Genomic DNA, 27,044 nt, shown 5'->3' with positions numbered 1-27,044 from the left:
ATAAGGTTGTTTAAGTTGCTCAGGTGAATTCACAAAGAACACATTTTTGTGGCTGTTGATAATAACATGATCCCGTCTCAAGGTCCAATTCACTATAGATATTGTACTGATGATATTACAGCACAAAACACGCTAAAGATATTTCGCAGAAGAGTGCAATTTGCCCTTTTTAGCATGTGATTTCAATCATCCATGTGGTATAGTCAAATATGGCCTTTGTGCTACAGGTCCTATCATAAAACAATTTGATGAAGCAGCCGTCCTGTGTCAGCCACAGGACTAAAGTAAAACACCACATAACCAGTGATTCATCCGCCAGCCGTAGCCCAACTGTGTTTACAATTTGGAAATCTCACTCTTTGGCACCACACAGTGGTGGTGTTTAAAAAATAAAGACAAATGCATGAATGTTATTAGTCAGCTGGTAGCCAAACAGCTGATGAATGAGCCACTTATGAAGAGATGTGAATGAAAAGCACAAAAGCACAATACTGTACTCTAGTCATAAATACACTGTAATTATTAATAATGCCAAAACTGAAAATACTGATCCAAGCTGTGATAAACCAGATTTATCTTTTTACCAATAAATGGTCCAACTGTCACACTCACCTTGTAAAAGATGGAGAAGTTGCTGTATGTTGCGAGGACGCTGGTTAGGACGCCGTTACAGAAGTCACCGTTTCCTATGTAACTGGCAGGACACACACACGAAACATCTGCACACACACAGACACACACACAAAGGTCAGAAGTCAGGTTCCACCAGAAGTCAGCTCTTGACTCTGATCAGCTATCAGTCCATCAGACTGTTATATTTTGGAGAATTCCTCTCACAGTGAAATAAACTGTAACTGATGTTAGACTCACTGTTAATATAATATATTAATCTGTCGTTGAGGTGCACTGCAGCACAGGGGCCCACATATTTTAAATTATTAGATCAGTGCTGACACAATTTGTCAACTAATTTATTAGCTGATGGACAGAAACTTGGTCAACTACATTTCTGTGGCTTAGAAAGTAATTTATAGAGTCAACACCAAACATTCTGTAGTTCCAACTTCTCAAATGTTTCTTTGCTTAATGATTTAATTCAGATTACATTTGAGTTATTTTCTAATATGTCTTGATGTCAGACACTGAATGTCGGTCTCTGTTGACACATGATGATGAAAATAAGTCTCCTCTGTCCCTGACAACATCTGTAGATATGTTGGATTTTATAAATATATTACAATATTGTTAATAAATAGCCAATTATTATTATAATATACTGAACATTTTGAATTTTGAGACATCATCTAGAGCTCTCAGAACTTTTTTGACACTTTTAAAAACAAAATAATGAAACATTGGTTGAAAAAATAAGTGACAGAATTATAATAAAAATAATTCTTAGTTTCAGCCTTGAATTGTAAACACTGTTTTTGTGTTCTGAGTGTTACAGTGAATACACAGGGAGCTCTGTGATGCTTCAGCAGATTAAACAACAATACATTTAGACAACATCTGCTGCTCAGGAACAAAACTCTCCAGTGATACAAACTGTCTGAACACAGAGGCTGTGCTGCTGCAGTACCTGTGAGCCTGTAGCAGTAGGCATCGTACTTGCTGCTCTGGTCCACAGGTTCTTTGTAGATAACCAGGCCCACGTGGTTGTCTCCACACCTAACCGAGGGAAAGCGGGTTGGGTATCCCACCTTCCCCCCCTCCATCCAGCCGGCCACGCACAGATGCATCCCCAGCTGTGAGGGCCAGACAGAAAAAAAAGGACGACAGCAAGATAACTGTTTCATCATGAGTATCAGTGTGTACTGCTGAAAGTTATACTCCTCAATTAACTGACAGAGGTTGTTGTAACGTGTTGGATACATCCGTCTGGTGTGGTTCTATCAACAAATCAGACGCTGTTAGTATCTTAACCTTAGTAACTTAACCCCGTGCCTCGAGCGTAAATCTGGCCTTATATTTAATGTTTCAGGAAAAAGGATTTCTTTTTGCTTTCTCCTGTAGAGTGTAGAAGATTAATAGGGATGTACCATTTTCTTTTTAATTTAAAATGCACTCAAAGGACCAGTGTGAAGGATTTAAGGGAATCTGTTCAATTCAATTCAATCATTAATTTGTCACATGGTTTATACAAGGTAAAACTCCAGTAAAATGTGAGCCCATCAGCTGCTTTAACTTGTGCACTGTAATTTTATCCTTTTTGCCTCTTCTTACATTGTTGGCTGCTGCTTTGTAATCATCCATGTTTCCAGATGGTTCTGGTTATCAATGATTTCTGGTTTTTGAATGATTTAACTGTCCAAACATCCAAACCTCAACAAGACCGCCCCATGGTCGCTCCTCCCACAGCAGCGCCACAATGCAGCCACTGTTAGCAGTGATACACAGCAGGACCAGCATCACACCAGTTCTTATTCACCATAAGGCACAGATCTTCTCTCCGTCTATTGCCAGAGTCCACTGCTCTGTCAGATCGGCATGTAGAAAAAGAGCCTCCTGGTTGAACAGCTCTGTCCAGGATTTCTCAAAGTTTCAGTGAATCACAGGATATTATAGTTCCTGATATCCCGTTGGAAACTGATTCAGCACAGAGGTCGTCCAGTTTATTTTCCAACACCTGCACAATAGCTAGCAGAATGCTAGTTCAGCTGGTGTCCATTTCTTCTCCATCTTCCTTGATGATTACTGATGTTGGTGGCGAGTTGATTTCTTTGTCCCAACGAGTGACTTGCAGCTACACACGCCACCACCGCCCAAGCTGACCTCAAAAAGCACCACACTTGCAACACAAATTTAGCAGAACTGACAAGCGATGCAGCGGCAAGTGCCTGCACCTGCATCACTGGCAAACATGGAATATAATATTCATAACTATGTTTTCATCAGTAGAGCCATTTCTATCTTCATACAGAGCAGGTCTACTTCCACAGAGTCTGCCATGTTGATCTGCAGTAGCCCACAACGCACAAACCAAACACTGCCTCTAGAGAGGGCCATTTGCATTTTCGCATCAGCCACCGTAATTCTGCTACACACTTGGCACACAGGAGAATTTTCAGTTCTTCACCCACCGCTAGATGCCATTAAATCCTACAACCTATACATTTAACCAGGAAAAGCCTCACTGAGATTAAAAATCTCCTTTACAGCACTGTCCTGGCCTCGAGGGGCAGCGACACATTAAACAGAGTTTCACACATACAACATTAAACAGTTGCAGACAATACAATTTTGGAATCACAGCATGAGTATACCAAAAATAAGACTCTGGTCATCATGCCCTGGATCACAGCGGGGGCAAACAGCTCAGTCAAAGCATCTACGACCTGATGCACCTTCTTCCAGCTCCTTCAATCAATTTTTTTTAAAACACTTAAAGAGACCAGCTCCCCTGGACCCAAATCAGTCTGCAGCAAACTCCAAGCTGCAGGACCAGCATACCTAAAGGCCCTTTTTTCCCATTTAAAGACCGACATTGGGGACAGATAGAAAGAGGAAGTCTTGCCAATATGTCACAGAGTGGAGACGGTAGCTTCCAGCATATTACAGATGGATAAATTTACATAGATCAGAATGTAGCGAGTGAAGAACAGCCTTATAAATAAGGACATGCCAGTGATTAAGTCTACAGATGGACATGCAGGCCAGCCAACCCCAGCATACAAGGAATGAGTGAGGGCCATAAGATTTATAATGAACGTCAACGCTCCATGATATAGATGCATACAAATATAAAACATCACCATAGTCAATCACTGACATAAAAGTAGCAGCAAGAAGTCTTATTTTGAAGTAAAGAAAGGCAAGACTTTTTTTCAAGTTCGACCCTGGGGTGGGGGTTCTTTTTCGTATAAATACACAGTGTGTGTATAGATGAGTGAGGTGTATTGATCCGTCTGGTGTCTCTTAGGAAACCACTTCAGTAGGTGAGTTTACCTGCTGTGCGTCTCCCAGCTGTTTAAAGTTGGCCAGCACGGCGCCCTCGGCCTGGCAGGCGGCGTCGGCCTGACTGAAGTTCATCTTGTATTTCCCATCTGGAGAGCGCAGGTGGAACACTCCAGCTGTGTTGGCTGAACCACAGTGACCATGTTACTTTTACCTTCACCTCACATTACTGTCCTGTCCTGTACAGCTCAGTGTGGGGCTGGGCAATATATCAATATCATGCCAATACTGTGATATCAGACTTAATACCATCTTAGGTTTTGGATATTGTATTATCATAAGTGTTGTCTTTTCCTGGTTTTGAAGGCAACATTACAGTAAAGTGGTTTTTCGAATTTACCAGACTGTTGAAACTGTCCTATCATCTGCCTTTATCCACTTAGTCATTATATCCACATGACTCATTATTATATATCAAAAATCTCATTTTGTAAATATTTTGTTAAAGCACCAACAGTCAACACTACAGTACCATCACAATATCAATATGTAGGTTTTGGTCAAAGATATTGTGACATTTGATTTTCTCCATATTACCCAGCTCAGTGCAACAATTTAATCTCTGTACAGGTGAAAACAAAATGCACTGATTAGAGGAGAAAAGTCATCATCTCTGGTTATTAACAACCTCATGGACTTAACGAGCTCCATGTTTAACGAGCCCCGACGAGCTCCTGGGCTTAACGAGCTCTGGGCGTTGCCCGCTGTATACCAGCTGAGTGCTCGTTATTTATAAGCCCCAGAAAAATCACTATTCAAACCTAGACCAAATAAACAATGATCTCAATAACATCGCCATTGGCAACATGAACGCTAGAAAAGGTCGGCTGCTGTAGAATCAACTGTTACCATAGCAACTGCAATATGGTAGGACTGTGGAGCCAACATGGGGTGCCTCAGCAGAGGCAATACAACCCATGATTTCACTACAGCCACTGGTTCATGTCATGTCACCATGGCAACACGTCATGTTGTTACACAGTCAGACTGATGTGTTGCCATGGTACAACAAGACATTGTAGATGTTACTTTGGCAAAAAAAGGCAGCACATATAACCTTTGCTGCCACGTTAATAAAAGGCATTTGGATGTGTTACCATGGTAATAGTTGTTAAAAGAAAACTTAATAAAGATGTGTTACCGTGGTAACACATTGTTATAGAAGTTGGTGAAGATGTTTTACTATGGTATTAATCATTGTAATAAATGTAAAAATGTGTTACCGTGGTAATGCAGGTCTTTGCAGGTGGCCACAGGGTCACAGCCTCCGTTGTCTTCCAGGCAGCGGTCAACAGGGGGCACCACCTTCTCCAGACACTGGACTCCATTACCCACGTACCCCGGCAGGCACTCGCACTGACGCTCATTCTGGAGGAAGCAGATTACTGAGTGATCAGGTGAAAACCTGGTAAGTGCTTAGATGAGACTGGTCAATGATCCTGTTTCTCCTGTCTGTCCAAGAACTCCTCGGAACCAGTGAAGGTCAATTTAATGGGTTTGTAATATATTATGTCATAGTGACACATTTACACTTGGTTTTAAATGCATTCAGTGACCCAAACATAAGTGGACAGCTGAGACACATTTGCAGTCACACCTGCGACTATCATGTGTCTCTGAGGTGTCTATCTGACCACGTGTGTTCAGATTTTGTTACTGCCTATGTCACTTCCAATGGAAAGTCAAAGTCCCTATGCAGGTATTACGCCCACACTCTCGCCATTTATATTAGCAGTTGTGTTGGTACCACAGACTGTTTATAAAGATGGACAACCTGTTTCTACTTCCTCCCACTATAAAAAAAATAAAGCCCCCCCCCCCAAAAAAAACAAAAAAAACCAGCTATGGCCGCTGCCATCTTGCGTTGTCATCTGGAGCCATAGCCTACGTAGTAATGATGTGGTATCTAGTATCCAGGTCCCACTCATACACCCATCCAACCCAGTTGTGATCAGCGCCATTGATTACAAGCACACCAACTGACACACAGCTGTCAATCATGACATCAAACCTCCCTTAATAACATCAATTAACTAATTAAAATCAAAATTATTAACACTTGAACACATACGTATACAAGCGAGATAAAACTACCTAAACTGACAGAACCCATCTTTGGGAAAATTATCACATACTTTGATTTTTCAGTTTGGTCCATGTCCCAGCGGCTAACATGAAAGAGGCTTGGTTCATGACCTGCAGCCAGCCACCACATGGTGATTTAGATGTTTTGGGTTCACTTTTGGGGAGCTGTCATGCTGTCCATCTTTACATACATTTGCATTTACACTACAAAGGATATGTGGTTGAATGCGCCCATAACCACCTCAGGAAATGGTTTGAGTGATCGGCCCACGGTGCATTTTGGTGGTAGTTTTCTAATCCTAATGACATAGTGGAACACAAGGATGAAAAGAAGGATTTCAAAGAGAAAAGTAAGCAAAGGTTATAACTCACTGGACCAGTGAACTTGCAGGAGGCAAAATCACTGCAGCCACCATTCACCTCTTCAGTGCACCTGGAATACAAACACACAGCTGCCTGATGTCACATCTTAGATTCATATAAAATCTCCTGTGATAAAAAAACAGAAGAAGAGAGAAAATGATGTGCCACACCCACCTGTTGATGGGCTCGCAGGAGTATCCGTCTCCTTGGTAACCACTGTGACAGCTGCAGTTGACAAGCAGTCCCGTCTGGTTACAGTCTGCGTTCTGGTGGCAGCCACCGTTGTACTCGGAGCACAGGTCTGGAGCTGCAGAGTGTTTAATAAATCTGTCATCTGCTCTGCTCACATGGTGGATTCATGTCAGAACACATGACATCTGGTCTGCTCTTCTTATTTACACATAACTGTCATTATCATGGAGAATATTGAGCGTATAGAAAATTTACACCTTTTTATCATATTTTTCTTGTCAATCATTTCTTTAAATTTCATAAATTGTAAAGACATAATATTCAATAAATAAAAAGTAAAACAACCTAAGGAAAATATATAAGTTTCTGAGATATTTTCATTGTCTTGTCTCTGCATTTTATTACATTAATCTAAAACTGCCTTGCCGTCATATTCCCCCGTGAACCAGTCAAGTTGCAGTTACAGTTTACATCCATGTCTGTCCAGAGTCATATGCAGACTGATGACAATGCTTCAGATAGGCTGGATGTTGCTGCAAATCAGACATGGATGCTTCACGCACTTCTTCAACCCAACAGCACAATCAGCATCCCTTTAGGGTGGACACCCAAAATTAGTGTCACAGATTCAGTATCTGACCAAATGTCTCCCCTTCTGTTCCTGAGATATGACTTCGAAAAATGGCCAGAAAAGTGTTTTATGCAGAACATAATGATGTCACACTGAAGTTGACCTTTGACCTTTTAGATATAAAATGTCATTACTTCATCATTTTATACTACTAGTCATTTATGTTAAATGTTGTCATAATTAGCGTATAAATTCTTGAGTTATGGCCAACCAGAATTACAGCGTCATGGTTGTATGCCTCTCACACCAGACAAGTTGCAGTTACAGTTTATATAGATGTCTGTGAAAACATGGATGCTTCACACACACATCTTCCCCCGACAGCACAGAGTATCTATACAATCAGCACAGTCTCAAGGCGGACACCCAAGATTAGTGTCACCGATTAATTATCTGACCAAATGTCTCCCCTTCTGTTCCTGAGTTATGAGGCTGAGTAACAGCCAGAAAAGTGTTTCTGCAGAATATTATGGTGTCACAGTGAAGTTGACCTTTGACCTTTTGGATATAAATGCCTTCACTTCTTTATTTTATCCTGTTAGACATTTGTGTGGAATTTTGTTATAATAACAATTTAAGTCTTAAACAATGGCCGCAAACATGTTTTGTGAGGTCACAATGACCTTGACCTTCATTCTTGAGTCCAAGTGGACATTTGTGCCAAATTTGAGGAAACTCCCTTGAGGATTTCTTGAGATATTGCATTCACAAGAACGAGACGGATGCGAGATCACAGTGACCTTGACCTTGGACCACCAAAATCTTCAGTGTTGAGTCCAAATGTTGGTGCCAAATCTGAAGCAATTCCCTAAAGTGCTCTTGTGATACAGACAGATGGACGGACAACCCGAAAACATAATGCCTCCAACCATGGCTATTGCCAGCATGGAGGCATAATAAAACAGTGGCTGTGAGGTTACAGTGTTGACTCTCAACATTAAGTGGTTTTATATCCAGATTGGGTGAACAGTCTTTGACGTAGGACAACAACAAATCACATAGACACCAGAAGTAGGTACCTCCACCACTGAGTCATTCACATTAACTACATGATTACATGTGTCACTGCTCATCCAGACTGAAGGCAAAAATCACCCCCAAATGAAGCAGCAAGTGAAGCTGGCTGTACTCCACACCTTACAGAGCACCACAGAGAAGATACCAACAGTCTGATGACTTTAGTTAAAGGTCCCGTGTGTCGGATTTAGGAAGATGTACTGGTAAAAATGGAAAAGTATTTAGGTTCGTAAGTGTTTTCTTTATTGTATAATCACCTTAAAATAAAAACTGCTGTTTTCCTTACCTTAGAATAAGAGGTTTATATCTAGATAGGGAGCAGGTCCTAGTTTATGAAGATCACTATGTTGCACCACCATGTTTTTATAGTAGGCCAGAAAGGACAAACCAAATACTGGCTCCAGGTAGGGTCAGTCTTGTTTTCATGTTGACCACTGCAGTAAGAAGCCCATCTGCAAGGAGCAGTGTCTGAGTTTCACTGTTTTGTAATGTGAAGCTGCTTTATTTAATGTTTTTACTGGTGGAAATCACCAGTTTTGGACAAGATCTCTGCAGATAATTTGGCTCCAGCAAAAAACCTCCTGAACGTCCTGCTGGATCCAAAGTTATCAGAGAAAAAAGGTGAGCACAGGTTAGCAGGTGGCGGATGAGCTGCCCGCACCAATGTGCCAAACTGCTACAGAGATGCACTGCTTTCTAACATGAAACTGCTTTGATCAATGTTTCCACCATTTCAAATGACCAGTTCTGTATGTTATGGAAAGGAGGAGACCTTAGCAGATAATTTGGTTCACAGTAAAAACCTTCTGAACGTCTGGATAAAAAAACAAAGTAAGCACACATTAGGTTTTAAGAGAAAAAGGGTGAGCAGGCAAGCAGCTCGTCTCCGAGATGCTAAACAGCATCAAGGATACACTGATTCGTAACATGTAACTGCTTAATTCAGTGTTATCACCGGTTTAAATTATTTGGTCTGTTTGTTTTGGAGAGGAAGAGACCTCTGCAGATAATTCAGCTAACAGTAAAAACCTCCTGAACAATGAACTAAAAAGTAATTCTGGCCTGGAGAAGTTTCAGCTGGTTGCAATCTGCAATTCACCGCTAGACGCCACACTTCAGGATGTGTAGTATTTAGTGGCATCTAGTGGTGAGGTTGTAGAATGCAACCAACTGAATATCCATCCCCTCACCCGTCTCTGTCTTTTTTATTTTCAAAGATTATTTTTGGAGTATTTTTGTGTTTATTTACAGGAAAAGTGGGAGAGAGGTGGAGGTGACATGCAGCAAAGGGCTTATATGAAGCGCCCACTCTACCACATGAGCTAGAGGTCACCCCATCACTACTTCCTTTCAAAGCGTGTAAAGAACCTACAGTGGCCTTCAGATAACATAAAAACATGGAAGGTTCTCTCTAGAGCCAGTGTTTGGTTAATCAGTTCTGGGCTACTGTACAACATGGAGGACTCTGTTGAAGAGGATTCGCTCTCTCTGTAGATATCAAGTGCTCATTCTAAGCTCACAGAGTTATGATTCTTACTTTCGGGTGATTATACACAAATGAAAACATAACTGAATATTATATTTCATTTCTCACAATGGATCCCCCTAAAACCTACAAACTGCTCCTTTAAGTTTATGTCAGCCTGGCCAGTCACCTATTGACCCCTAAAATCTACTGTGTATAATAAAAGCTACAGTTCCTACACTGTTGATCCAACATGGATGTAAGCTCACTCAAATTAAAAATAAAGGTCAACTCTGTAGCTCCCTAATCACAGTCTACTTTGTATGACTAAGAAAACTAGTCTGAAGCTGTTTATCTGGGTCACAGCAGGGTCAGGGTCATACCTAATCCATCAGCCAACAATGTAAAAGTTTTCATTGTTATCAGGTCAGAGTTTTACACTCTATTTTATCTTTCTATTGTGGCTGCAAAACACTTTTAATCTTCTAATAACAAGTAAAGATATTCTTATTATTTGACATCATGCTCTGGTTAGTCTAATATGTCTTACTATTTTGCTACTTCAACTTATACAAGAATGACTGTCCTCATGCTGGCAAAAAACTGCAGAAATTCATGTACAGCTGGTAAATCGTTGTCCTGAGCTGCAGTACACTCACGTGGCTCTGGACTGCAGAAGGTGCCGTTCCCCTGAAACCCAGATTTACACTGACAACCAACACCTGGCACACAGTCGGCCTGATCGTGGCACTCCCGGCACTCCTCTGGGATCGAGCCTGGACAGCACAGAGATGGATGATTCATCAAAGATGGAAATTAAAAAGATACACACGGCTGTAAAACTGTAAAAAGGGTTGATACAGGCAACATGTCTGTTTGACAAGTCACAACTAGAAAGCACTCCAAGGCTCTGCAACCCATTAAATTAATCTTAAGAGAAAATGTTGAGAAGATTTTAATCTGCATCGACGCCTCGTTAAAAATACACACACATACAATTAAGCTGATGATACCTGACAATTGTCTGGGAGTATTATTGGTTTGTATAAAGATGAATGTGGGGGGAGTCATGACCTTTGAATTACAGCTTTTATATGATAATATGTGCACAACATGGATTTCATGTTAGAAACAGTAAAGAATCAAAAAACAAAACTTTCAAACTTGCACTAATAGTTAAAACCACTGAAAATAGTCCCCTGCAAATCAACTACTGTATTTCCTCCTACTTGAGTAACTTCTGTTAAAACTAGTGATCGAGTGTTTTTGGAAATCACTGAGTCTTTTAAGAAAAAAAATGAAACTATATATTTTTTAAAGATTTTTAAATATTTATATCCTCATTAGGAAAATTTGGGCTTGGAGCTGAGAGCCACTGATTAGGGAGGTCAGAGTACTGAGAGACAATTATCGTTGGTTATGGTCTTTTTATGGGATTTGATATCAATTAAAAAAATACAGAATAACACCTGACTTATCTTTTAAACATTCTGGACTGACATTACTCAATTGCATTCAGGTCCGAGCATGCAGGAGGGAAACTCACCAATATCGATCTGGCAGTTATCACCCTTCCATCCCGCTTCACAGACACACTGTCCAGAACCTTCAATGCCGTCATCACACCTTCCATGCCTTCCACAGCTGCAGACTGAGAGAGAGGAAAAACACAACTCAACCCTACTGATCATTTAAAATACTCTGAGAGTAGAGTTGATCTCATTGATTGTGACCACAGACAAGGGTAGAGGATGAACAGTTGAAGCTCTCTGACGCTTACATAGACATGAAACTTTCTTGGTTGAATCATCTAACTACAGTGGAAGGAGTCTCCGTCTGAGTTTTCTCGACCATCGTTCATCAAATCAACTTCAAACTTGGTAGGTGTATTGCTGAGGTTTCAAAGAAGTGCAGTATCGAGCGCCAGCTCTAAAGATCTACGGTGACTATGCAGTGTAATAAAAGGGGACTCCTATTAACTGTTACACCGACCAACGGCATGCTGGGTACAGCTCGCTTTCCATCGTTTGCTATAGTACATTCAACAACAGATGCAGACAGCTTTGACTTCATGGAGGCCATATTTGCACCCAAATAACACCTACAGTACAGGCCAAAAGTTTGGACACACCTTCTCATTCAATGCGTTTTCTTTATTTTCATGACTATTTACATTGTAGATTCTCACTGAAGGCATCAAAACTATGAATGAACACATGTGGAGTTATGTACTTAACAAAAAAAGGTGAAATAACTGAAAACATGTTTTATATTCTAGTTTCTTCAAAATAGCCACCCTTTGCTCTGATTACTGCTTTGCACACTCTTGGCATTCTCTCCATGAGCTTCAAGAGGTAGTCACCTGAAATGGTTTCCACTTCACAGGTGTGCCTTATCAGGGTTAATTAGTGGAATTTCTTGCTTTATCAATGGGGTTGGGACCATCAGTTGTGTTGTGCAGAAGTCAGGTTAATACACAGCTGACAGCCCTATTGGACAACTGTTAAAATTCATATTATAGCAAGAACCAATCAGCTAACTAAAGAAAAACGAGTGGCCATCATTACTTTAAGAAATGAAGGTCAGTCAGTCCGGAAAATTGCAAAAACTTTAAATGTGTCCCCAAGTGGAGTCGCAAAAACCATCAAGCGCTACAACGAAACTGGCACACATGAGGACCGACCCAGGAAAGGAAGACCAAGAGTCACCTCTGCTTCTGAGGATAAGTTCATCCGAGTCACCAGCCTCAGAAATGGCAAGTTAACAGCAGCTCAGATCAGAGACCAGATGAATGCCACACAGAGTTCTAGCAGCAGACCCATCTCTAGAACAACTGTTAAGAGGAGACTGCGCCAATCAGGCCTTCATGGTCAAATAGCTGCTAGGAAACCACTGCTAAGGAGAGGCAACAAGCAGAAGAGATTTGTTTGGGCCAAGAAACACAAGGAATGGACATTAGACCAGTGGAAATCTGTGCTTTGGTCTGATGAGTCCAAATTTGAGATCTTTGGTTCCAACCGCCGTGTCTTTGTGAGACGCAGAAAAGGTGAACGGATGGATTCCACATGCCTGGTTCCCACTGTGAAGCATGGAGGAGGAGGTGTGATGGTGTGGGGGTGTTTTGCTGGTGACACTGTTGGGGATTTATTCAAAATTGAAGGCACACTGAACCAGCATGGCTACCACAGCATCCTGCAGCGACATGCCATCCCATCCGGTTTGCCTTTAGTTGGACGATCATTTATTTTTCAACAGGACAATGACCCCAAACACACCTCCAGGCTGTGTAAGGGCTATTTGACCAAGAAGGAGAGTGATGGAGTGCTGCGGCAGATGACCTGGCCTCCACAGTCACCGGACCTGAACCCAATCCAGATGGTTTGGGGTGAGCTGGACCGCAGAGTGAAGGCAAAGGGGCCAACAAGTGCTAAACACCTCTGGGAACTCCTTCAAGACTGTTGGAAAACCATTTCAGGTGACTACCTCTTGAAGCTCATGGAGAGAATGCCAAGAGTGTGCAAAGCAGTAATCAGAGCAAAGGGTGGCTATTTTGAAGAAACTAGAATATAAAACATGTTTTCAGTTATTTTACCTTTTTTTGTTAAGTACATAACTCCACATGTGTTCATTCATAGTTTTGATGCCTTCAGTGAGAATCTACAATGTAAATAGTCATGAAAATAAAGAAAACGCATTGAATGAGAAGGTGTGTCCAAACTTTTGGCCTGTACTGTATATTCTAGCATTATCAGGGGATGCAACCACGTCATGGCAGATGTACTGTTCAGAACCCAAGGAGGCGTAGCGTTGAGTGTGAAGTTGTTTGGATGAGCAGTTCTCAAGACAGTTGCAAGCAGCATTACCAGATGAACAGCTACGCTTTGAATGGACACTGCACTGGTTAGAACAAAAGATAAACAACTATGTCGGAAAATTTTTGTAAAAGTCAAATACATAAAACATGAAGGAGGAAGTTAACTACAACTCCCAGAGTGCACTTTTGTAACAAACATTACAGAGCTTCAAATTCAAATTCAAATGATAAGCTGAACCCTAATGAAACATTCAGCAGTTTAAATCAGTTCAGTTTTTCATCCTGGATCAGATTGGGTCTAATTCAGTAACCATGGCAACCATTTTTTGTTCCTAACTGCAACAACGAAGTGTTCTGGATTCACCACAGCTCTGACTGTCTTCTTCTCCTGCGTTGATCAACACTGATTGATCGATCATTTAAAGAAAAACTCTGAAACATAAACAGAAGACGATCACAGCTGTTTGGTATTTTTTAACCCGGTCTGCTGGGTGACGCTGAGTGAAGACAGCTGGCACATTTGTCCTGAGATGGAAGCACATCCAGCTGTGTGATGGTTAGTGTGGAGCGTTGCTATGGTGACAGACTGCAGGAGAGCTGACGGGGGTGAGACTGTCTGCTGACCAGATTTTTTTTGAGGATAAAGAAAAGTTCTCATATCCATTGTTGTCCTATAGCTGTATTCATAATTACGTGTTAGGGTGTTACATCGTAGATATTGCGGCTACCTACGTAGGTTTAGTTGCAACATCGTAGCTAACCTTCCCCTCCTCAGAAATGTAAGTACACATCGGGCTACTGACTGAAGAAACAGAGGTATCACATGGCGACAACAAGAACTGTCTGCTCAGCTTTGTGTGCCTGACATTGTTGACAGTAAGTACAACATGAAACAAATTAAAGAAAAGTGATCCATACCTGTCCAAGCAAAAATCTAGTGAAGCAATCTCTGCTGCACATCTTCTACTCACCACTTATCAAACTGCACAGCAGTAGTCCCATATTAAGTAAGGGGCTGTTCTTTATTTATCAAAGGAGGGGGTGGCTTGGGTGGGACTTTGTTTTTGACCCTCTTCAAAGCAACAAATATTTTTCCTTGAGCCTCCCTGAGTGACTGGCAGAAATGTATGACTCTCCCTCCCTCCACCATACATTAGTTATTAGATTCTTAAAACTTACCCTTTGATGTTTTCAAATTAAAAGTTAAAAGTTGAGGATGAAATCCCCAAGTTACTGGGCTGGAGCCTATCCCAGCTGACAATGGGTGAGAGGCAGGGTACACCTTGGACAGGTCACCAGACAATCACGGGACTGACACATAGAGACAGACAACCATTCACACTCACATTCACACCTACGGCCAATTTAGAGTCACCAAGTAACCTGCATGTCTTTGGACTGTGGGAGGAAGCTGGAGTACCCGGAGAAAACCCACACTGACACGGGGAGAGCATGCAAACTCCACACAGGAAGGCTCCCCCACCCTCTTGCTGTGAGGCGACAATGCTAACCACTGCCTCACCGTGCCGCCACTTTACTTTATGTTTTGGTATTTACTTCTGAAAGCAGGATTTCACAACCACAAAGTCTGACTTTTAATTTTGGGTTGAAATCAAAATAGTATTTTTTTTTCAGATTATTTTTGGGGCTTTTTGCCTTTAATGAACAGGACAGAGTGAAATGGGGTGAGAGAGAGAGAGAGTGGAGGTTGACATGCTGCAGAGGGCTGCAAGCCAGAATCGAACCTGTGACCGCTGCAGTGAGGCACTGCCTTTGTGCATGGGGCGCTGGCACTATCCACTAAGCTACCGACGCCCCGAAATCAAAACAGTTGTCTGTTTTTGGTCTACCTGTGCAGTTGGAGCCGAAGCGGCCGGAGAAACAGAATTCGCAGGCTACTCCTCTGAAACCTTTGTGGCAAGTGCATTTTCCCGAACCACGCATACCATCGTCGCAGTCTCCATGGTTACCACAAGGAGCCTCCAGGCCACCTGGACAAACTGAAACAAACAGGGAAGGGATGGAGTCAAAAAATCAGTAAGGACAAACAGAAGAGACACCGTCACTGTGTTACAAACCAACTGCTTTTTCTCATGGCTGACATTTTGATTTATTGAACGCAGGTGTAACCAGTGAATGCAACTAAGAATAATTAATCAAGTACTGTGCTTAAGTACAAATTTCAGGTACTTATACTTTACTTGAGTCTTTTCTTTTCCCGCCACTTTCTACTTCTACTCCACAACATTTTAAAGGAAAATATTTATTAACATATTATGGTCCCAGCTTCTTAAATGTGAAGATTTGCTGCTTTTCTTTTAATACATTTTAATAATTTAATTTATTGTTAATAATGTTTAGGTTTTGATTGTTAGTTAAACAAAACAACCATTGTGAAGGTGTCTCTTTGGGCTCTGGGTAACTGTGATGGCATTTTTCTTTATTCTCTGAGTTTTTACAAACCAAAAAATTAATCAAGTCTGAGTTCACTAAGAGGGCTGAAAAGGAGCAAGTGTGAAAACACCCTAAATGAGAACGAGCTTTTGAAATTAGGGCTCCAAGGCCCAGGAACAATCTGCCTGAGGACATAAGGATTTCTGAGTCAGTGTCTTCTAAGTCTATCCTAACAACATACTATCTGAAAGCATATCCTGATTTTATCTGAGCTGTGTTTTATTGCTATCTTAATTATTATTATATTATTATATATAACTATTTTAATTCTTGTTCATTATCTTGATTTTTAGTTTTGGCCTTCTTGTATTTTATGTTACTTTGGTGACATTTTTTTTAAGATTTTAGTTTGTTTCATTCTTCTTGTGTTTTAAATGTGTCTAGTTTTATTGTAAAGCCCTTTATAAGTGTGTTTTGAAAGATGCTATATGAATAAAGTTAATTATTAATTAAGTCTGTAAAAGCCAACCACAGAATCATTCTCGTTCAGCGTTCAGAGGGAATTCTTCTGTATGGGTTTATAGATTGTTTTTTAGGAGAATCTTGCATAATATAATCTCTAAGTAAATGTCAAAAGTTAAATCAAACTGCAACACAAAACCAACCAGGAGAGTTGTTTCTGGAAGTAAACACTTAAACTCATTGTCAGTCTTACAACTGCCTCCAGTCAGCATTTGTAAAAGTCAGGTAATAACCAAGCAGCAAAAAAAAAAACAGCACTTTGGTCCAAAGAAGAAAATCTGCTCAAGGCCAGATATCCATAAAATCAGCACAGTGGATGATTTTGATTGTACGTCTCGGTCTTTCTTACAGCAGCACCATGAAGACAAAATTCCCTCATGCACATATTTAAATCCAACATGCAGATTGCCATGAAAAATCATGATCGCATTCCTTTCCTCCAGAGGATGAAACTGAGATTTGCATAACATGTCTTCAGTACCTCCCTCAGCACATTCTTTACATCTGTAGCTCAACAAACAATAAGGCTCTAAGGATGAACACTGGAGCCTCTTAGAGGACACAAGTTTCTCTCCAGACCTCTGTGGGCTGGATGAGATGAATGTCTCACCACAGCAGCATCTTCCCAATGTGCCTTCCTTACCTTGACAGTCTCGGCCGTAGTGGTTTTTGCAGCACTTTTGGACCCAGGAAGGAAACTGACAAACTCTCTTACAGCCCATCCGGCTAAACTGCTCTTCCAAGTCAGTATACCATGGTGAGTAGCGACGTCCATACCTGGAGGACCTGAAGTTCAAACAACGCTCTGTCTTTCCCTGGAAGAAGGCAGGACTGACATTTATCTCTACAGAGTTTATGTGTTGTACAAGCTGATAATGTTCAGATTTTTTAGCAGATCTTACCGTATCAATGTGTCTGTAGGGGCAGGGTGGAAGGGCGAGGCAGCTTCCACAGCGCCCCTGAGACATTTTAGACAGAGAGTAGTGGTGTTATACTTGAAACAGTGACACCAGCATGGGTGCTAGGAAATGGATGCTGAGGGTGCTGCACCCTATTGACAATGGGTGGAACAACAGAGTCTGTAAATTGTTGGCTATATAACCCTTACTAATAGGCATCTGTTTTAAATTTTGAACAGTATATAAGGGGACAGAAAAAATAGAAAAATATGTTTAAATATGCACATTTAATTAAGTCCTCCTTTCTGATGTGACGTCATTATGTCAATTTAAAGTGCGAGGGTCACGATGAGCTGAACTTGGGAGGAGATTTGTTGTAGTGGAATCTAAACAATATGGTGGACAGGCTGTAAATGACCAGGAAACTGCCAGGACAGTTGTTTTGGAGCTGCTCTTTAGATCCATAAAGTCAGTGGTAACAATTAGGGTCCCAACATAACGTGTTTTTTTTGTTAGTTTTTTAATAGCGTGCTGCTATTTCTGCTGCCACCTGTCTTAAAGAGGCTATAGAGGGCTGAGTTTTAAAGTTAGAGTTATGATACTGGTATCACGTTTATTGTGACTGATTGAACTGTGGTTTTATTGTTTGTACTATTAAGCACTCTGTGTACGCATACTATGAAGGGTGCTATATAAATAAAAGTTTACTTACTGACTTACTAAAGAATCCAGTGATGCCAACCATGTTATGGTTTTCAGGAAGGGGGCTAAATAATGCTCCTAATTTAGACTAAATTTTGGCGAGGGAAAAACAGCATGGCTATTTTCACAGAGGTCCCTTGATCTCCCACCTCAAGATATCCGAATGAAAATGGGTTCTGTGGGTACCAATGCATCTCCCTTCACAGACATGTCCCATTTATATTAGTCCCATACAGTTGTGGCACAATCTATGCACTTTTTTTGCATGCTTTGTTTATTAGAGATTCACAAGTACAAAAAAATGACACACACTACTGAGCTGCATCTCAAATTAATCTTAAGGTTTCCAGCTATTAGGTGATATACTCCACTTCTATGTGGCACACACTGTTGACCTGCCATCTCAATGAAATTTTAAACCTGCGATAAAAAGTGAGATTAAATAGCGATCAACTACCTAAATTCAGGGATTGATCGCCATTAAAAACTGAATTGTTTGTCAGCCCTAATAAAATGTATTGGACACAGGAGACTTCCATTGCTCGGGCAAAGTTTTATGGTTAATGATGGTGCCGACAAAAAGTGCATGTACAATTTTCCCAGGGGAAGTGAGTGGCTTCAGCGAAGAGACAACTGGATGTCCATCCGACACTATTCAGAATGAATAATTAGAATAATTAGTTTTCCTGTACCGTTAGCTCCTGTGTAAGCATGTACACATAAATATTATGTAGCACACCTGAGCGAAAATATGTTCCTGTGCACATGGGTTGTGGTAATAATAGTTAGTAATAGGTAGTGGCTATCTTAAGGCCCAGTCACACCAAGAGTATTTTGTTGTCTGGTAACATAAGAGCTACTAGCAGGATTAGTTGGGGAATTACGGTAGCTGGCAAGCTAACCGCTAACATGCTAATGCTGGTCAGTCACAATAGTTCTCAAATTTTTTTTTTAAGATATTTTTTTGGCCATTTTTGCCTTTAATGCACAGGACAGGTAAGTATGAAAGGGGGAGAGAGAGGGGATGACATGCAGCAAAGGGCCACGAGCTGGATTCGAACCCGGGCCGCTGCAGCAACAGCCTTGCACATGGGGCACCTGCTCTACCACTAAGCCACCGATAGTTCTCAAAATTTAACATAATTTTATTCAAAGAAGAGTTACTAAGGTGAGAAAAAATGTAATTGAACAAACTTGTTACCTCAGCTAACTTTGTACTGCGACAGACAAGTGACAATAGCTTCCTCTATTTTGGACTCACTGGGTTTTTGAGTGGCAGATCTGACACTACAAATAGCATCACTAGTTTGTCGCCAATCTAGCGGCACAATATGTATCAGCTTGTTTGTCTTCTGTAGTTTTTTTTTTTTCCAGCTCATATTGTCACCACTTGGCTACCCAAGTAAAACAGAGTAAAATGCAAACTAGTTGCATAAGATGTAAGAAAATAATAACAATTACTAGTATTAACATTTGTATTGTGAGTATTAAAGCTGTAGTAATATTAAAAGTAATGGCATTAGCACTACTTACAGAAGTGGTTTTGTTCTCCAGATTGTCGCAGAGCGCTCCCAGGCCAGGTGGCTCCAGTAACTGGTCGATGCCATAGGCTAGGCCCTCCTTGAAGTTCAGGTAACGCTCCACTATCCTGGCTGCGTTATCATTAATCAATACAGCCCCCTGAACACTCACGAGCACACACAGACAAACACACACACACACAAAATCAATACCTTTTTAAAACAGTCTACCACAGAGCACAGGACAGAATAAAATAAAACAGAAAACATAAGTTTATAACAACAGCATGTGTGTGTGTGTGTGTGTGTGTGTGTTTGTGTTTGTGTGTTTTCTTACCACCATGGTCTTGTCACAGCTGTACTTGATGGTGGATCCATGCATGGTGCGGAAGGTTGTGTATGTATCTGGCTGACTGATACCCATCACCTACTCACACACAAACAAACAAGAAACAAACAAGAAAATAACATTAATCTGTTTCTAGAGCTACAACAGACCCTTCCTCCTCCAGCTCGTCATCCTAAACCTCCTCCTTTTAAAGAACTTTGCAGTTTGGGATTTTGGATGTTCATGTTAGATGACCTTTCTTCTGCAACCACCCTCAGGACAAACATTATATTCCAGCTCTATTACTGGTAAGCATGGAAGCAGTGGGAATCATTTTCAGCCCAGGAGTTAAACAGACTGATCCACCACAGATAGCAGTGGTCAGGAGGAGGAGGTGGGGTGTTATTATGGGCAGGGGTCGCCTTGTTGTATAGGCAAACGCAACGGTTTTAAACACTATTTTTATTCTGTGTGTTTAATACAACGACACACAGCTCTATCAGTGTCTTGTAAAAGTTTAAAAACAATTGTGAGGTTAAACAACAAAACCTTGTACACAAAGATTTATTTCTCAACTGAAAATGAACTAAAACAGCATTTTAGTTCCTTAAAAAAATGTATTTGACTCTGAATCACACATCTGTGACTTCAAGACAGTCTTGACAAACACTTAAAGGGAAATTTCGGTTTATTTCAACCTGTCTCCTATCGTCCTAAATTTGTTTCAAGAGACTAGTGACATAGAAATAATAGTTAGCATGTTAACCATTAGCCTAGATACAGCCGGGTCACATAGTAGCGTCAGACCTGTTAAAACCTAAGTGAACGGGCATACTTCAAGTGCAAAGTTAGTCCACTAAACAAGCATTTTTTCCACAAAGACCGCCTCATATCGTTAGGATAAATGTCAGAGAACATATAGAAAACGACATGTAAACGTGTTGTCTTACCTTACCGGTGTGCTGCCATGTTTGTTTACCATTTAGCTCTGCTTTCCAAAGTACGGCCGAAATATCGCGAGAACAAGCAGCGATCTCATACCGTGCCTGAACAAGCAGCAACAGCTGGAAGGCAGAACCAGACAGTAGCCTGAAAAGTTCATTCATTTATTTTATGAAAGATTTATAGAATAATGGCTGACTTTTTGTCAGACTTCGACTTTGTTGAGGAGGAATTGATTTTGCAGAGTTTGGTGGCCGTCCTTATTTATTTGAGCCAGAATACACTGACGAAGAGCTTCATGAAATTGAAGAACGGAGGAGGAGAGAGAGAGAGGCACAACAGGTAGAGGATAAGAGAGGAGGAATGGCTGCTGCAAAGCTGCGTAGCTCTAGAGATTGGTGGTGTACCTGTGAATGCTGTGCCCCAGTGCCCACAGAAGAGGAATGCCTCTGTTACAAGGAATGGGACCGGTTGCAGCCTTATTTTCAAGGTCTGGATGTGACCGAGGACGAGACACCTCCACCTGGAGTAGTATCCAGCTGGGCTTTATCTAGAGCTGGGGAGATATATTTCGGCTGCGCTTTGGAAAGCAGAGCTAGATGGTAAACAAACATGGCAGCACACCGGTAAGGTAAGACAACACATTTACATGTCGTTTTCTATATGTTCTCTGACATTTATCCTAACGATATGAGGTGGTCTTTGTGGAAAAAAAGCTTGTTTAGTGGACTAACTTTGCACTTGAAGTATGCCCGTTCACTTACGTTTTAACAGGTCTGACGCTACTATGCACCCCGGCTGTATCTAGGCTAACGGCTAACGGCTAACATGCTAACTATTATTTCTATGTCACTAGTCACTTGAAACAAATTTAGGACGATAGGAGACAGGTTGAAATAAACCAAAATTTCCCTTTAAGCCCCGTTTCCACCGAGCAGTACAGTTCAGTTCAGCTCAGCTGAGTTCAGTACGCTTTTTTTCCATTTCCACTGTGAAAAGTTGTGGATGGTACCAATGGAACCGTTCTGTACCATCCTCATTTTTGGTCCCCCCTCTGTTGGGGTTCCTAGCACACAGATCTGGTACTAAAAGGTGGAGCTGTGAACACTGCAGTCTGATTGGTCAGTAGAGGACGGTCACTCTGCTCAGGGCTGAGTTGTGGCTGGTTTTGAGGCTCATGTAACCACTGTTCATACTGTGGAGAGTTTTATTTGTTAACTCTAACTATAAAATTAAAGGATGTTTTGCTGCCTCTCACAGCAGCTGGAGTCTGAGAAAAAGTAACTTAATTCACTGGGCCGACTGCTGGCAACTTTTAAGGTGGAACTTTAACTTGTAATGTTACTCAATGCATGAGCTGCCAACGTGAATCCATCAACACACCTTAAATTTCACTTTAACAACTTTGACCATGACTTTAGTTTTTATATGACATACACTTTCAGTAGTGAGTGGATCTTCAAGCGTTTATTATATTAATTACAGCCGGATTATGTGAACTGCATCATATTCCAATCCTCACTTGCAGAAAAAAATATCGTCATGGAGCGCCATTTTTGTGGGCAACACTAAACCCCTGAGCTTGCCTGAGAAGGACTAAATGCACAAACCCTCTATTTTTAAATATCCCATGGAGAGAGACTCTCACTGCAGCCTGTTTTATTTTGTTCTGAAAATGTCGGAGTGCAGTCTCGTTCTGTGGATGATAAACGAGGTGCAGACTTTCATCGTTGTCTCCGGTAGTGAGGAAGTACAGTGAGTGGTGGACGGAGCAGTGAGTGACAACAACCCCGCCCACATTTAAGAGGACTGTTTGTGGTGGAAACGCTGAGCAGACCTAGGGTCTAGGTACCATGTCTGAAGGGTTACTTTTGGTTAGTATTTGGTGGAAACGGGGCTTTAATGATCAGAGACATAGACCCAAAATGATTAATGTAATTAGTTGTTTGATGGATTAGTCAGTTGAAAGTCCCTTAATCAGCAACTGTTTTAATATCTGGTTCATCATTTGAGTCATTTTAAGGAACAAAATTGCTGCATTTCAATATTTTATATTAGAAAGACAATAAATAAATGAATGGATGACATGGGATGTGGGAAACTGTGACTGACACTTTGACTACTTTGTAAACAAAATGATTCATTCAGAAAATAAATGACAGATAATCAATCATAAAAATAATCACAGTAGTTTCAACAACCATTGTTTTCCATCTTGGCTGTAATAAACCTTTTATCCTTTTAATGGGCCCAATCAAAAGAGATATAGTTGGCAGGCCATCCTCCTACTGCGTTCTTCCTCCTCCTCTTTCTCCTCTTACCCTGGAGCTGCGTATGATGTGAGCCTTCAGCAAGGAGGCCACTTCCTCTCTGTGATCGGGGCTGGAGAGCCAGTGCTTTCTTTCAGCTGAAAGGGAGTTGAGGGCCTCGTCTGTGGGCCAAAACATGGTGAACGGCTGATGGATGGACATCTCGAGTTCAGGGAGTAACCCTGCATCCTGCACAAAGAATGGACAGTAAAGATTTCTGTCAGTCCTCACACTAGCAGTGTAAGTTTTAATATATTTTTTTATGTGTTCTCAGATTAAAAAAGAAGAGTGTGAGTGTAGTAGAAGGAGGAGTTGGCGTCAGTGAAGTAGGTGCAGGAGGCCAAGTAGTGATAGAGGGAGGTGAAGGAGTTAGAGGAGTAGGTGTAAGAAGAGGGTGTGTAGATATGTAAATAGTAGAGGTGTAAATGAAGGAGCAGGGCGTGGATTCCAGAGTGAGGAGGAGGCAGTGTGGGAAATGCAGCTGTAGGGGGAGAAGAGGTGGCAGAAGGAGGTGCAGGAGGAGAAATCAAACCAGGAGGTGCAGCATGTGTTTTTCATTTTACCTCAATGAGTTTGTAGAAGTGGCTGTAGCCATAAAACGCAGCTGCTGACGTCAGGTTCATCTAAAAAGAGAGCAAATGCGAGCCCATCTGTCAATTCTGACTCATCATCAATCATCTGCTCATTTCAAGTAACCTCAGAGCACCTTGTTAGACTGGATGTTTGATTTGCTGTGCAGCCTGTAAGGCGTCAACATCGTGTCAATGTGGTGAATGACTCCGTTAGATGTGGTGTAATCACTCTTCACGATTCTTGATCTGTTGTTGATCCAGACTGAACCCTGCAGAGAAGAGACAGAGGCAGTTGTGTAGTGAGAGGGAGAGGTGAGGCAGACAAGTAGAAACAAAGACAAGATGAGTGGAGAGGTGAATTGTGAGACAGGTGATGACATTACAGCAGCTTGAGACAGAGAGGGATTTTTAGCGCATCACTTTCGACACTTGTCTGTCGACATGAGTCATTTTGTGTTATAAAACAGCACTGGTGTCATCAGAGGTCACATGGTCTGCTAACAGCTCCAGTAAAAACTGGATGCACCAAACAAGTAAGCAACAATGTTCAATTTAAAAGTCCACAGAGCAGGTAGAGGTCATTCCTTATCACTCTAAATTCTTGTTCATTCACTCAATTGTCAGTGAAGATTCTCAGTCATCCAGGTCATGGTAATCAAAAGTGCTAAAAAAGTAGGCTGCAAAACTGGACTTACTTGAGATTCTTGAAGATGTGGCACAACACAAGAATGCAAGCTCATCAGGTTAAGACTCAGCTGTCCATTTATATCTAAAGGAAAAGGGACACTCCTTCGAGGACAGCGATGTTCACATCTTGGCCAGAGAAGACAGATGGTTTGAAAGAGGCGTGAAGGAAGCTATCTACCTCAAACTGGAACGACCATCGTGAAACAGAGGAGGTGGCGTACAACACCATTTATCACCCACCTACAATGCAGTCTTGGGATCCCTTCCCAGACGACCTAACGCCAATTCTCATCTGGAACCATCTAATCCTTACAATACACAAGATGGCCAGGTGGGTCATCAGCTCACATGTGACCTCAACGAATCTGTAAGGGCTCATACCCACACAGAGTTTAAGGTCTGCGACTCGGCACCAGTCAGTTAGAACCGAAGAAGCCGTTTTGGAGGAGAGGCAAAACATCTTCAAGAAACTCAAGCAAGTCCAGCTGCCTATCATACAGCACTTAGGATTCACTCAATTAATTCTTGTATAATTATTATCATCATTCTTATGATTATTATTCAGGCTGTCAGCATTAACGCATTGATTGCAATGGGATTAAGGTACGATCATATCGTGTTAATTTTTCTTATATTACATTTATTACATGCTGCATTTTTGTCCTTTTGACGCACCATAGTCAAGCTACCACAGTGGCTCTCTGCTTCCTGCTGTCGCAGTGACGGAAAATAAGACACCACTGCTTTTTTAATGGCTCATTTCACTCTGAAAAACTCCAAGACAGCTTAGTTGAAAAGTCAAAAGTAATATGCACCTGCAGATCCATCCATTCATCCATACATTTTCAACCGCTTATCCAAAGCCGGGTCGCGGGGGCAGCAGGCCAAGCAAAGCATTCCAGACGTCCCTCTCCCCAGTGATGCTTTCCAGCTCCTGGTGGATCCCAAGGCGTTTCTAGGCCAGACGAGATATGTAATCCCTCCAGCGTGTTCTGGGTCTGCCCCAGGGCCTCCTACCGGTGGGCCATGCCCAAAACACCTCCAGTGGGAGGCACCTAGGCGGCATCCTGATCAGATGCTCGAACCACCTCAACTGACCCCTTTTGTTTAGGAATTATCAGCCTCACGTGTGACTGAATGAGAGTTTCTTGCTGAGCGACAGACTCTTTTTGCATTTATTTGTATGAATAATAACGGTTGATGAGAGATGTAACAGATCGTGAAGAGAAAAATCTTTCTAGTAAATGAAGAAAGTCATCTGTGGTCCTTTTCTTTCTCAGATTTTTAACTAGATTGTGAATCAGAAAACAACATATGAAACTTGGGAATGATGCACTTGAGTTTAATCTCTTAACTGTCTAGCCTCTGGTCTGAAACTCAAGTTTTGTTGTGATGTATCAAATCAGTCCGATCAGCTGCAGCGCAGTACTGTCCAATCAATAACTGATATCCAGTCGAGGAGCACTTCCACAAAAGCCGCACCCATTGTATCCTTGCTTGCCTCTTCACTGAAAGCCTCCTCTCTCCTCGACTCCTCTGAGTGCATTTAATGAATTGAAACGTCCTACAAGATGGCGAGTCTGGATCAATGTCCGGGTCAAGTGATCGAGGACAGAAGAGTCAGAGGGATATTGGGATGAACCCTGGGTCTTTACTGAAGCTGGGTACAGCTGCTGCCCTACACAAATAAGTGGGTGTGTGTGTGTGTGTGTGTGTGTGTGTGTGTGTGTTACCTGCAGCAGGCTAAAGTGCAATGTGTGTCCTGACGTTGAGACGACAAGCTTGGTGGTTTTGAGGTCACTCAGCGTCAAAGTCTCACAGGAAACAATGTGGTAACGAACCAGGTCGGGGAGACGCCCGAATTGATCCCATTCCTGCCACTACACACAGGCACACACGCACACACACACAGACACACACACACACACACAGACACACGTCAGTCAATGATGTACATGTCATGCACTAGCACCCATATTTCAGACTTACAACTCACATACAGAACTGTATTTGACATGTGATTAATATTGTGATTCAGCTCATAAATGGCCGTACAGTTTTTCAAGGTAAGACACCAAACTCAAGACTGGTAATATTGTTGTTACATCAGGTAATATAGAAACAGCAGATGTTGTACGTACAGTGGAATCATTGTTGGATTCCTCCAGAGGGACGAAGACAGTGAACGGTCCTTCACCAGATAAACCACGTATGCTTGATGTCTGAGAAACACAAAGAATATAAAGTGAACTCATGATGATGGATCGGGGATGCTGTCATGGTCGCTGGCTCAGCCACCACCTTGTTAAAATCTGTGTGCGGACAAGTCCCATCTCATGATCTCTTTAATTTAATCATGTGTTAGCAGTCCAACCCACAGAGCAGCAGGAGCTCTGACATAACAGCTGTTGTGTTTTGCAGTTGTGTGTATTACAAGCCATCTATGTTTTTAGTAAGCAGCATCAAATTACTATCAGGAGGTGAAGTTTTATTTTGTGTGTGGATTTCAACATGACTCACAGAAAACATACGACGGAAGAAGAAGTTCTCTGATTGTCGGAACACTTCCTGTAAAACAGACAGACAATGCAACTTCCTGTTAGGGAGGAGGAGTGAGGCAATGGAAGGTCAGAGGTCATTGGGAG

At 41.6% G+C, this 27,044-nt stretch overlaps 1 protein-coding gene across 1 annotated transcript in view; it reads right to left on the bottom strand.

Moving 5' to 3' along the window:
- Positions 1–27,044, bottom strand: part of stab1 (stabilin 1) — a 118,047-nt gene that overhangs the window by 12,994 nt on the left and 78,009 nt on the right. Inside the window, exons 46-64 of the mRNA XM_033625556.2 lie at positions 26,920–26,967; positions 26,541–26,621; positions 26,133–26,279; positions 23,847–23,981; positions 23,704–23,763; positions 23,153–23,329; positions 19,899–19,988; positions 19,575–19,721; positions 17,343–17,399; positions 17,084–17,255; positions 15,375–15,524; positions 11,257–11,361; positions 10,370–10,486; positions 6,580–6,712; positions 6,415–6,475; positions 5,181–5,325; positions 3,949–4,082; positions 1,583–1,748; positions 613–719 (exon numbers count right to left, since the gene is read on the bottom strand). Of these exons, the coding sequence (XP_033481447.2) occupies positions 613–719; positions 1,583–1,748; positions 3,949–4,082; positions 5,181–5,325; positions 6,415–6,475; positions 6,580–6,712; positions 10,370–10,486; positions 11,257–11,361; positions 15,375–15,524; positions 17,084–17,255; positions 17,343–17,399; positions 19,575–19,721; positions 19,899–19,988; positions 23,153–23,329; positions 23,704–23,763; positions 23,847–23,981; positions 26,133–26,279; positions 26,541–26,621; positions 26,920–26,967 (2,232 nt within the window). The remainder of the gene's footprint in view (positions 1–612; positions 720–1,582; positions 1,749–3,948; positions 4,083–5,180; positions 5,326–6,414; positions 6,476–6,579; positions 6,713–10,369; positions 10,487–11,256; positions 11,362–15,374; positions 15,525–17,083; positions 17,256–17,342; positions 17,400–19,574; positions 19,722–19,898; positions 19,989–23,152; positions 23,330–23,703; positions 23,764–23,846; positions 23,982–26,132; positions 26,280–26,540; positions 26,622–26,919; positions 26,968–27,044) is intronic.

Source organism: Epinephelus lanceolatus, chromosome 1 (genome assembly GCF_041903045.1).
Source record: "Epinephelus lanceolatus isolate andai-2023 chromosome 1, ASM4190304v1, whole genome shotgun sequence".
NCBI lineage: Eukaryota > Metazoa > Chordata > Actinopteri > Perciformes > Serranidae > Epinephelus > Epinephelus lanceolatus.
The sequence above is the reverse complement of the archived record's forward strand: the minus strand, read 5'-3'. Positions and strand labels throughout refer to the sequence as shown.